General features: G+C 34.0%; 1 protein-coding gene across 10 annotated transcripts in view; it reads left to right on the top strand.

Moving 5' to 3' along the window:
- DGKB (diacylglycerol kinase beta) overlaps positions 1–13257 on the top strand; it is a 714685-nt gene that overhangs the window by 247714 nt on the left and 453714 nt on the right. For all 10 annotated transcript variants that reach the window (XM_045494973.1, XM_045494971.1, XM_045494970.1 and 7 more), the window contains one exon: positions 8486–8602. In XM_045494973.1, the coding sequence (XP_045350929.1) occupies positions 8486–8602 (117 nt within the window). The remainder of the gene's footprint in view (positions 1–8485; positions 8603–13257) is intronic.

Below are 13257 nucleotides of genomic sequence, written 5' to 3'. Positions count from 1 at the left end.
CATCATTCCTATTTGTCATGTTAAAATGTAAATACCTTACAGAAAACCCAAACGACGCAAAGTTCTATACCATTAAAATGTAGTTTTAAGTGATAGTAGATTGAGAAACTCTTGCTCACTTTGAAGTGCCCATCATTTTAAAAAAGAATGTATTTGCATTAATCAGTTAGCATATGACATTATCTAGGAATGTCACTGGAATAAAATACAGTTACAGAAAAAATGACTTCTATTTTGAAAATAAATATAGGTATTCCCATACCATTTATTTTCAGTAAAGTGTTAGCTTTGTCTTTGCATTAATAAAGGAAAGCCTCCACATTTTTCTGTGACCCTATTCTATTCAGTTGTTTCTATCTTTTTTTAAATGTTTATTTATTTTGAGAGAGAGGGAGGGAGGGAGGGAGGGGCAGAGAGACAGGGAGATGGAGAATCCCAAACAGGCTCTGTGCTGTTAGTGCAAAGCATGACGTGGCACTCGATCCCCCAGATCGTGATGTCATGACCTGAAGTGAAGGCAAGACCCGGATGCTCAACTGACTGAGCCATGCAGGAGCCCCTCAGTTATTTTTATCTGTAAAGGATATGCTCAGATGGTATTATTTCCCCTAAATTATAATTTGAATCGGCCTCCTTAGGAAAAATATTATTTATAATATATGAATACTACATAAGGATATGAGTTTCTTTAGAGGAAAGCATAATTGTACAAAAATGTAGTAACCTCTCTTCCCTACCCAGCCCCTGCAAAAAAGTTTTGCAATTAGTGTAGTCTGCTTCATGAGATTTTTAAAACTTTGATTTTGTAACCAGACATATACTTTAAAAGATACTGGAAATATGTTTGAAAAAGTAATGTTTCTAATCTAAGAGAAATATTAAATTGTTTTTGTATTCTTTAAGTCAACTGATACCATTATTATCATGATGGTTATAAAATAGAAATGTTGAATTACAGACTCAAGTGACAAACGTTCTCAGAAAGTTTATCACTTAGTTCAGTTATTTAAGTGTAAGAGAACTGATTTTGTATATATCAGGTGTTTGAGTTTATTTTTGCCCGTGAATATAGGCACTGCATTTGAGATTTAAAATTTTCTCCTTAGACTTGATAATTTCCACAGATCTCCCATATTAAACTATATAATTTGTATCATATAGGTAGAATAAATAGACCAAACTGCACTTTTAATAATACACTTTTCTCATTTATTAAAAAACAAACAAACAATTTCTTCTTCTGTAAAGTTATTAAAAGTCTTCATACATTACCTTTTATTTTCTGGCAAGATATATTGGTTTATATTAATTTAGACTTTTCACCATTGTCTGAAATCATCATATGAGTTTTTTTCAACTATGTTGTTCCAAAAATTTTCTTAAGCCCATATGTGGATCTTTACACTGGTGAGTGTGTGAACACACACACACACACACACACACACACACACGTATCCCTTTGTTCAACTATCAGAAACAATAGCTTGTTAAGTAATTGTTAGGTTAAGATGTATGTGGGGGAACTTATGGAAGGATATAGACATACCTTAAACATTCAATGTGAAATATGTACTTGTATATTTGTTGGCTACACTTTTGATGTAGGTTAAAGGGCTTTTCTATGAGGCCATATCTCTTGTTTGGAAATTGTATATAGGCTTTCTTACATTTATCACAGTTTTATCACCCATGGTAAGCTTCAGTTATCAATTGTTGTGAAGCAAAAGTAAAGCATTCCCTATTTCATGAAAAGATATTCATTTATTTATGAAAATAATTGTCTTCAATTATTTTCAATTTTTTAAAGTATAACAAAAATTCAAGGATCTGTAAAGCAATTTGAGTGTAAAATAACTCTTAATATTTTTTAAAGTTTATTTGTTTTGAGAGATAGAGCATGAGCAGGGGAGGGGCAGAAAGAGAGAGAGAGGGACAATCCCAAAGAGAGAGAGAGGGACAATCCCAAGTAAGTCCCATCCTGTCAGTGCAGAGCCTGACATGGGACTCAATCTCACAACCATGAGATCATGATCTGAGCAGAAATTGAGTCACTCACTTAACTGAATGAGACACTCAGGCACCCCAGTAATTCTCAATTTTTATTAATTTTCAAAGCTTTTACAGTCATTGTGTCTTAATCCAACTGGACCACTCCTTCTACACACACACACATACACACACACACATCATGTATTATTGTGGTTCCAAAGAATGCAAGTTATTTTCACAGAAACAATTTATTTTACACTCGGGATTCAATGGTTTGAGTAATAATTAAATCACATGGTTATAATAATAAGATAACAAATTCTACTTGGAGCTGGTATAAACAGATTGGGGGCAGCATAGTAATCACTATGTGGAGCATTTAACTCAGCTGGTTTAAAGACATGATGAGTATGAACAAACAAGAGTGCTACCTCCTTGCTTTTAAACTTTGGCTCAACATGTCCGTGGTGACAGTTACAGAGAGAGGAAATGGAGAGTGAGTGAGGTACGTATGCACACACATACTTTTATAAAGTCACAACCATATACTGGCAAACAGCCCAAAGCAAAAGATTTTGGCATGGGCCTTCTCATTCCTAAATTTCATTGCCTCCAATCAGTATTTCTTGAACAGAAATTTTGTAAGTGGTTTGCACCCAATATGAAATTACCCCAAAAGATAAAATAGTCACATTGTGTGTGATGTGTGAAAACCAGGACTTGGGGACCAAGTTGTAAATTGTACATCTGGGTTTTGTTGGTGAGTAGCACCTCTAGGTCGTTTAAGACTAGCTTTCATTCTGTTTGCCTCTGGTCTGCCCCCAAAAGACCCCACCTGGATCACGGCACCACTTATCCCCAGAAATGGGGACTCAGCAGACAAATAAAGTACTACTAAATAAATGAAGTACTTCTTCACAACACCCATCTTGCACTCCTGCAGTGTAAGCAGCATACATGTGATAAGTTAAATGAGAAAATATAGCAATATACTTTTTTGTATTTTAAAAATTTTGCCATTTGCTAAGTGTCTATTTTATGCTGGTATCATTATACACATTTTCTTAATTTATCATCACAAAAATCTTCTCCTTTTATAGATGAACTCAGTGGTGGCTTAGAGATAGCAAATAACTTGCCCAAGTTTGCATGGCAAATAAAATACAAATCTGGGATTCGGCCTCCAAGCCCATACTTAGGACTTTTCCCAAAGTAGTTTTAGTTTTTTAATAAGTCCTTACTTAACTAAATTAAGAAAGAAATGAAAACCTTTATAATATGTCAATTATTATATCTATGTTTAAAGCTTTTAAACTTTTTTTTTTTTTAAATCAAGACTGCTTTGCTACTCAGCCATAATAAATTTTGCTGCAACTTCCAAGGATTCCTAGTAGATTTAGAGCTTTTGTTATTTTCCGAGTGAATTTGTTTCTCTCGGCAGGGAATGACTCCAGTTTCACAATAAGGTCACAATAATTAAAAGTGCAGTTCTGCAGCTGTCAGCCTTGCTTTCATGGAACCCATAACCCTTCTAAGCACCAATGAATTTGTTGGCACGTCTGCTTCCACGAGATCTTTTATATTGGGAATATCTAAGTGTTACCTTGGGTTCAAATTCTAGAGCTCCTGGGAAATTTCTGTGGCCTAGCTCCAGTGGCAGAAAGGACTAAGTCTCCCCTAAGGCAGGTAACTGAGAAAGCAAGTTCCAGGACTAGCTAGAAGGATGCTGTTGCAACAGTGCACCAGCCCACCCTTTTGTGGCTTTGTACCAATGGAGGTACTTTGCTGCTGCCTGTTTCTCATGCTGAGATTGGACAAAAAGAAGAAAGCCCTGTGCTCGAGGTAATCATCACTTGCTGCTTGTAGTTTGTGAGTGATCGATAACAGCAGGCTCAAGTATTGTGGTAAACATCCCTTTTGTGAAAGTGGTTTTCAGCAATGCACAAATACTCTACCTCTGAGAATCAGCATGATATAAAAAAAATGTTTTTTAAAGCACAGGTTTAAAGGGAGTTCTTTTTATTTCATTTATTTCATCTTTCTGTTTTCTGTGAATGGTCCTTTCGCCTTTTTTTGTTGGTTATTATGATGATTATTCTTTTGGAATTCTATTACAATGTATTCCCCAGTTAAGATCTGTTGTACTACTTAGAGAGTCTGAGGATCACAAAACACTGAATTCTATATTCAAAATGTCTGCATAGCAAACACAAATGGCTGATATTTGAAAATCCTGAAATATCAATAACTATATTTTATTTTTTGTAGTCATATTTTCTATATTTTGGGGGATAGAGTAGCTCTTTTCAGTGTTTGAATAATTTCTATTGATTAAAGCAATAATTTTCCAACTCTTTTTATATCTTGGATAATTTATCTGGCAGAACAAAATTTGTCTTGATTATAATAAGGTAATTTATTTTGTTATTTAAAGCCCAAAAACTTAAAAAAAAAAAAAGCAGAAGGTGAAGTGGTGAGCACTGACCTCTATTATTACCAGAAATCAATATTATCCTGATTAATGATGCAAAATAAGGTTGGTGAGTTCTTCTTGAAACTTTTCAGTAACTTCAATACTGGGAGTAATTCTCTTAAATATCACAATAGAGATCTGCCATTCAGAGTTAACCCCCACAACAGGCTAATGAAATTTCTGTGGACAGCAGATCTTTCAAAGATGCAATTGCTTTCCCTTCCTGTCCCTCATATGAAATGAAAGAAGTAAAGATTTTCGTAGTGGAAATAGGAAAAAGCATCCAACTATCATTCTGTGAGCTTATGCTGCTTACCTAAAGTATAGTGGATATTTCATGGAGATTGCTCTACAATTTGGAAATAAAGATGAAACAAATGAGTGCAATAAAATGATAACTCTGGGGAAAAAGTAAATGCTTATGAGTTTCTCCTGTTTACAATTTTCGGCCTTGAGTAATTCCACGCATTCTACCCACTAGACATATTTCCCTTAACCAAAGAAACCATTTGGTGTCTTTGGGGTGTGTGTATGAGTTTGTGTGTGTGTGTGTGTGTGTTTAAACAAATGTTTACTATTTTAGCATTATCTGGATTATATAATAAAGTTCACATGCAGGTGGAGGTACTGACGATTTTTCTATTAACTTGTTGTATACCTCTTTCTTATAATTTTAGTTTTCAAAAATAAAATCTTAGTTGAACACTCAGTGTAGGATTTACATTTTTTTTTAGATCTTACAAAGGTTACTATAAAGCATTTGTTTCATCTACTCCAGTTTACTCAGAAAGATGACTCCCTGGAGAGACCTGAAGCTACTTAATCAACTGCTTTTTGCTAGTTGGAGGGTCTTACCAGCAATGGAATTTCCCCAGCTATCTGCATGGCTAAGAATAAAATCAAGTTAATAGATAATTTGGTAGTTCTTTACAGACATACATTTACATGTATTCAGTTTCCAGCATTATGTATATAAATAGTTTGGTCACAAATATCCAGTTCCAATATGACTAACCAACTTAAATTTTATTTAATTTTTGTAACCTAAGAATTTTAGGAATTAAATGTAAAATAACAATTGTTGGATTGTATGTCAGAATACAAGGTATTTAAGGTATGATAAGATATTAGATATATAAGATATTAGGTATATAAGTATCTTCTACACTATAGATTTTTATAGAGTATTTTAAAGAGCATTGTATGTTTTACATACCTGTATGCAAGCATCCAGAAAGAAATTATTCCCATACCTACCTCAGTATTTTATTTTTGAACTCCTAATATAAGTTATGGATTTTCAAATGTAATCACTGAGACTTGCTTATTTAATATACTTAATGTAACTAAGTGTAATTTTTCATACATATATGCACTTGGAAATAGAACAAACACTTTGCATAATACTAATGAGCACCCTAATGAGACAGCCACACTTTCTTATTCATAATAACTTTCATTTATTGAGCACATATTCTAATATAAGCACAATGTTAGGAATTTGTGTGTTTTCTATTAAATTTTGCACAACTCTGAGGAATATGTATCGCTAACTCCATTTTGAATAAGAGTTAAAAATGCTCCAAGGTTACGTAACATTTAAGTAACAGCGATGGGATTCAGCTCAGGCTTTCTGACTCCAAACCTCATCCTATAATCCACTCTTTCTATGCATTATACTCTTAACTCTCTAGGGACAAAATTGTAATTTGTAAGTTTAGAAAGAATGATCTATCTTTAAAAAAATCAATATTTTTGCCAGAAATTATGCTTATGTGAAAGTACATCGTTTTCCAAAGAATGTGAATTTCAGGAATCCTATTACACCATCCATTTTTAGCCACACAAAAAATATATTCAGTGATTTTACACCATGAAATTGCAAGGTAAATGGACTGTATTGATTAGCATCTATTTTGGTCTGAGAAATTTTCTGATCCATCTGGCCCTAATATAGTTAAAAAGAGCTTTACTTGTAAGTCCAGTTAAAATATGTTCCAAAATTACAGAAATTGAAATGATGCTCTAAGAAGCAAATATAGGGACTAGAAAATATGTGTCACTCAAATATTTAAGCATACATGGCAGACATTGCTTTTTGATCAGAACAACTTTTCACTCCAAGCCTAGACATGGCCCAAGAATCCCTCTTAATACAATACTATTAAAACATTAGAAATTGTTTGACTCTTGATTCATCTATTTCTCCATTCATTCATCCTGACTTTTGTCAGACACTGATTGAGGATCTGATCTTGAACAGTGAAGCAAACCAAGCACTTTTTCTTCCGAAGCTTTGACTAAAAGTGAGGATAGACCAGCATTAACCTAATTAAACAGAACACATTTCAGGTTGTAATAAATTAGATATTATAGTTGTATATAATATGCATATATATGTACATAGTATGTACGTATAATATGTGTATATTCACATATATGTATAATACATATTATATATGTATGTATAATATGTATATATACACATATGTATAATATATATGTGTACAATATGTATATTATATATGTATATAATTATATATAATATATATACTTTTATGTGTAAATATATTTTTATTTCTATAAAAGGAGGCTAAAGGGAATAGAGAAGCCAATTTGACATTTGAACAGAAACCTGAAATAAGTGAGGAACATGCCCAAAAGAAAGCTTTGCAGCAGAGAGAAGAATGATGACCAAAGCTCTGAATTAAGAGCTTACTTGTGATCAAAGCATAATGAGGAGGTGGGGATAGCTAGAATGGAGTGAAATAGGACGAGTGTGGCTGTTGTATAGAGAATTGACTGTAGGGAGACAAAGATGGAAGCAGATTGATCCCTTAGTTGATGATTACAATAATCCAGGTAAAGAAGATGGCAGAGGCTTAAGATATGTAATGTTGGAAGTGGTGAGTAATCATCCAGTTTGGGATTTATGTTTAATGAGAGTAGGCAGGAAATTCAAGAAAAAATAGTTTTGGATATTTGAGGACTAATGTGTGTTTTAGACACACATGGACAGATAGAAAGGGCATTTGTATGTAGGAAGTAAAGTTTAAGGGAGAAATCTGAACAGGAACTGTAAATTTAGAAGTCTTCCTCATAAAATTGAAATTCAAAGCCTTGGGATCTAATGAAGTTGCCTGGGAAGTGAGTGTAGATAGTGAAGATGAGCCATTCAAGGAAGAGGTTAAGTGTTATGGACCCTAAGCCTGGGAGGGAGAATCAAAGAAAGAGACTCTGAGGAAGCAATTAGTGAAGTAGGAAGAGAGCAAAGAGTAAGAGAAAGACGTGTCCAGAAGCCCAAGTGAGGCAAGTGTTCAGGAGGCAGGAAGAGATCAGTCTTCTCAAATGCTGCTAAAAAGTGGAAAAGATGAAGCGGATCAATAGGTGTGGCAATGAGAAGGTCATTGGTGATTTTAAGAAGAGCAGATTTGGTTGATTAACGGTGATAAAATTCATTGGGTTGGGTTGAAGAGAGAGTGGGGGTGGGATAGAAACAGGAAGCAGCCAACTCCAAGAAATGTTTCCACTATGATGAACAAAGGAATTAGCTGGGATGGAATGTGTGTTTTAACTTTAATGCCATCCTTGATATAAATAGCAGCTTAAAAGTCCGTCATGTCTTCATTTTCAGTATTGCCTGCATGTATAAGCCTTGTTTTTAGTGCTCAGTAACAAATTTCTTAAATTGTAAGTCTATATTACTTATTCCTACCATTCCTTATGAAAATAATTAGTCTTACTGGTCCTTGATAACTTGTGGTGAAGAGTCCTGATTGGGCACATAGGGGGAATACCATCTGGCTTTCTTTAAGTGATAATTAATTTCTTTAAGATAATTAAAGAAAATAATATTTCTTCTTGTGCCTGTATCATGTGGACTGTTGCAAGCAACAGATTTCTTAGTAGTCATTAAGATACTCCAAATTAGGAGCATGGGCCCAAGTCTGTAGCCAATAAAGTCTTCTTTGTGTTCCCCTTTTTATTAAAACAATATTCTTATAAAAGATTGTCTCCTTACAGGAAAGACAAGCAACAGTGAAAAAGGAAAAAGGTGGTTCCCAACAGTCAAATAAAGTGACTGACAAAAACAAAATGCAAAGAGCCAACTCCGTGACCGTCGATGGCCAAGGTCTACAGGTAGGGCTTTTTCCATCAAATTTTAGTGGCTTTCATATTTGTTCCTTCTATGCTCTTACAGGCACATATGTCCAGCTGTCAACACATTTATTTAATGTGCGATTAGCTCAGCAGAGGACTTCAGAAAGATCTTTGTTAATTTATCAAGATGACGGTTTTATATTTGATTGACAGTGACACTCTGATTATATTAATCTCTTACGATGTTATCTGCATTTGAAACTAAATGGTAAGAGATCTTTTGCAATTCCATAGGTTTTGCAAATCATTACTAAAAGTACCATTTGTTACAGGCATACATGTTATTTATTTACAAGTTTACTTTCTCCATATATGTTTATATATTTGGAAGAATCATTTTGGTGGCAAAAAAAATGTTCAGGAAAAAAATAAAATGAATTTCATGTGTGTGGTATTTTTATTGCTAAGAAATAATAACATAAAGGGTTTTTATGATTTATTCATATATTCCTTTAGTTTTAATTCAAAATTAAAACTCCATATATATTTCTAGTTTGAATAAACACAGGTAACTCAAAATCTGTTTTTAGTACCCTAGTATCTCGGACATCAGCAGTAAGATTACTTTCAACCTACATTTTTAGACATCCTAGAGATTGTGTGGATTGTATTTATTTGCCTTTATTTTTCACTCCAACCAACACGTGAAGTTGGCTAAATCTTTGTGACATTGTGCATTCATTTTTTTTTTTGCTTTTTTACCTATATATTTCTCTCTTCTAATTTTCATTTCCTTTTCTTACAACAATATGCTTCAAGTTTCATGTTCTCCAAAAAAAATTACCAACCACTTACCAAACAAAAATATATTTTGTCACATTCTCTTGCCTTCAATATACAGAACTTTGTATCTTCCCTTTTCATTAATTATTTTATCTATGATATTATGGATTATGTGTTTTATATTTCCCTATATTGGAAGCACAGTTCAGAGCACATAGTAGTTGCCTAAATGCATGTTTCTTCATTATTTTGAAGATCTCATTAAAAATTTAATAATAATTGCGTAAATACTGATAACCGGATTGCTGATTTGTTTTTGATCTAATAAAACACATTGTGAACAGAAATTTTTTAAGTGTTATTAAACTCAAATATAAAAAGAAGAAATTCTAAATGATGAAATTGTTACATTGGTTAGAAAGTTTAAAAATTAAAAGAGTAAAATTAAAAGAGTATTAAGAGAGTACTAAAAGAGTAAATCAGGATCTACACTTTTTGGTAGTCATCTTTATATGTTTAGCAATCTCGTTGAAAGACTCAAATATGAAGTCTGTCTACTTGGATAGAAAAAAAAACTTAAGTGATCCTATTAAATTTTTGTGAAAAATATCAACATTTACAAATCTAATACACCAGCTGCAAGTGTTGATTAATTACATCTTCAGTCATTCTGGGTTCCAGTGATGAAAATATCAGAATGGAGAATTAATTTAAAAATCAAGTACATTTCACACATGGCTAGATACATACTTCTCAACATGAAAGTTAAACGTGCACCATTTGTCAAACAGTATATGGTAGACACGGTGATAATATCTTAGGCCGACTAAGTAAGTGAATCTTCTCAATAAACATATGAGATAACTATCCTTAATTTTCTCAATAAACATATAATACATATCATCATTATTATCATGACTTTCAAAATGAGGATACTGATGTTCAAAGGCAAAGTTATTTCCAGGGCCTCCCACTTAGTCAGTGGTAAAGCCAAAGTTTGATAAGGTCAGTCTGACTCAGGGTTTATGTGTTTTACTCCTAAGATACCTGACCTCCTTGGTTAACAAAGTTTAACAGGTATATAAATGCTAACTTCTTGACCAACTTGTTCTGACTACCTGCCTTTCTCTGTGGACATATTGCATCTCACAAAACAGATAATAACTTTTCTAAATTTTCTTTAGAGTGTGAATTTATCAGGTAAAGTTGTTAGTCAGGACAGGGTAGACACCAGCCTTATAAAACAGGAGTAAATAAATACCTTAATTATTGTCATCATAATTTTTTTTGAATTTTAAATGTTGGTATATAAATCATGTGCAATAGTCTTTCACCTCAGCAGTATGGACTAAAATTAATACACATGGGTATTCACATAATTTGGGGGAAAATAGAAAAAAATGAAAGAATAAATTATTGGATAGCTAATGCAAAGTAGAAAAATAAACTTTGTTGTGAGAATCAACTTAAAAATAATAACATGGTTATTCTTTATCAGGAAAGATAAAAAGATATGCCAGAAAGTTAATTTTTCTGTGAGTTTTAAAAAATGTGTATCACGAAAAAGCATTGAGTTGCAGGCCAGTTTGCATAGAAGTCCATGACAGAAGAGATCTACCCTGCTTAAAGAAGACTATTAATCATAGTTAAGCACATTCATCTTACTTCTTTCCAGCTAACCAGCATAATGATCAGGATTATTATTTCTAATTAGAGGAAGTAATAGATCATGTATAACCTTAGGATGAGTCTCATTAATTAACCCGGGTCCTAGGGGACTTCAAATAGAGGTAGTTAGGCACTCTGTCTTTGTCATTGCTCATACCATAGGTTTACACTTAATACATATGATCGAATGTAATTGAAACTACAATTTCTAACACGCACGAGATGTAAAAATGCAGTAAGTATTCGCATGTGAACAAATAGGTGAAACAGAACCATGGTTTAAACTGTATTCAACTGAAGTTTCCTTGTCCCTAATTACTGTCTGAGAAGAATTTCCAAATTAAAGGGTCACTTGAGAACCAAAAAGTCCAGTTTGTGATACTCAACACTAGAAAGAACAGGGAACCTTTATATTTAAACATGTAAAACTGAGCCAGTGCCATGCCCTGCCACAGTGCTTCTCCCTGTCCCTACTGTCTTTCTTATTTGCAGTATCTCATTCTTTTAATTACCAAGACTGTAAATATATATATATATATATATATATATATACACACACATATATATATATATACGCACACACACACACACACACACATACACACACCCATGTGTAGTATAAATGACTTTATAGTGTGTGTATACAATTAATTTCCCATTATTTGATTGGACTGTGTGCGTGTGTGTGTGTGTGTGTGTGTGTGCGCGCGCACGTGTGCGCACGCACCCCTTGACTACTTTAGGAATCTCAAGCCACTTGGCTCTTCCATAAGTAGCTCTTCATTGTCATTTTAACTCCCTAAGTCCAGAATTATTACTCTACACTGTAAGTAATGCAACAACCTTTAAACTGAGTTCCTGTTCCCATAGTTGTAATGTGCTAGCTTATCAATAATATGGAAAAAATGGAGCTCCATATGAAGTGTCAGGACTGAGAGTTAGAATTGTCTCTAATATTAAGTAACATGGCCAGATTTGGCCTCATTAAAGTGTGATATTTGAGTAAAGACTTAGTTGAGGTCTTTAGTCTGTGGATATCCAGCGAATGGGCAGCCCTAAGGCAAGTGCGTGCCTGGCAAGTTCTAGAATCAACAAGAACAACTGCCTGGTTGGTGCAGCGTGAGCAACATGGAAACTGGTGAAGACTACTTTAGAGAAGCAAGAGGAGCTAGACGTACAGAGCCCCCAAGGCCTGTATAAGAATTCTGACTTTCCCTCTGAGAGAGATGGAAAAATAGAACATGATCTTGACTTAACTGTTGAAAGGCTTACTCTTGTTGAGAATGTTAGGGACCAAAGAGTCTAGGTTGGAGATTTTAACTAGCTATTTAGGGTTTGTAGGATAGAGGTATGTCCAGAGTAGAGCAGGAGAGGTGAAGAGATGGATTCTCCATATATTTTGAAGACACAGGCAACAGGATATGCTGATAGATGTGTGTAGGGTTTATTACGAAGTAGAAATTAGGTACATCTTTAAGATGATTGGCCCATTCACCTGAAATGATGGAGTTGCCAGTGACTGACATGGAGAAGGGTCTGGGTCAATAGGTTTTAGACAGAAATTTCTGATACTGTTGGACATCTAAGTGGAGATGTTAAGTCGGCAGGCAAATAAGTGAATCTATAATTCAGAGCAGAGGATAGATACACATTTGGAAGTGAAAGTCATATTGATGGTACTTAAAACCATTAATATGAAATGAGATTACCAAGAGGGAGAATAGAGAGAGAAAGGAGTCATTAAACTGGGACCCAAAACCAGTCTGAGTCAAGTCATGCCCTTTAATATTTACTATATGAAATGACCCCATTATGTGAGTAAGATTTCATGGGATTAGCTCTCTTCTCTACAGAGAAGAATCCAGTATAAACTTTCACATCCTGGAATGCCCTTTATCCAATTTATAACCATTCTTCAAGATTTCAGTTATCTTGAGCATTTCCTCCCTTTGTAAATATTGTCTTTGTTATACCATATTTCCTACTGCATTGTATCTTCAAAACTTGTCTGAAAAGCCCAGGGTTCTGTAGAGAGATGTCTCAAGCACAATGGTGGGACAATGGAAGGCTGAGGACAGGGTCAGGGTTCTTCTGAGCTTCAAACAGAGCAACTGGCTTTTCACCTGTCTTATCTATTCTTCCACTTAAGATTACTGCAAATGCTATAGAAATATTTACTTCCAAGAACAAATCAGTTTAGGCTGACAATTTTTTTATGTACGTATATTTTGGTTTTCCCTCCC

The sequence above is a fragment of the Leopardus geoffroyi genome, chromosome A2 (genome assembly GCF_018350155.1).
Source record: "Leopardus geoffroyi isolate Oge1 chromosome A2, O.geoffroyi_Oge1_pat1.0, whole genome shotgun sequence".
NCBI lineage: Eukaryota > Metazoa > Chordata > Mammalia > Carnivora > Felidae > Leopardus > Leopardus geoffroyi.
The sequence above is the reverse complement of the archived record's forward strand: the minus strand, read 5'-3'. Positions and strand labels throughout refer to the sequence as shown.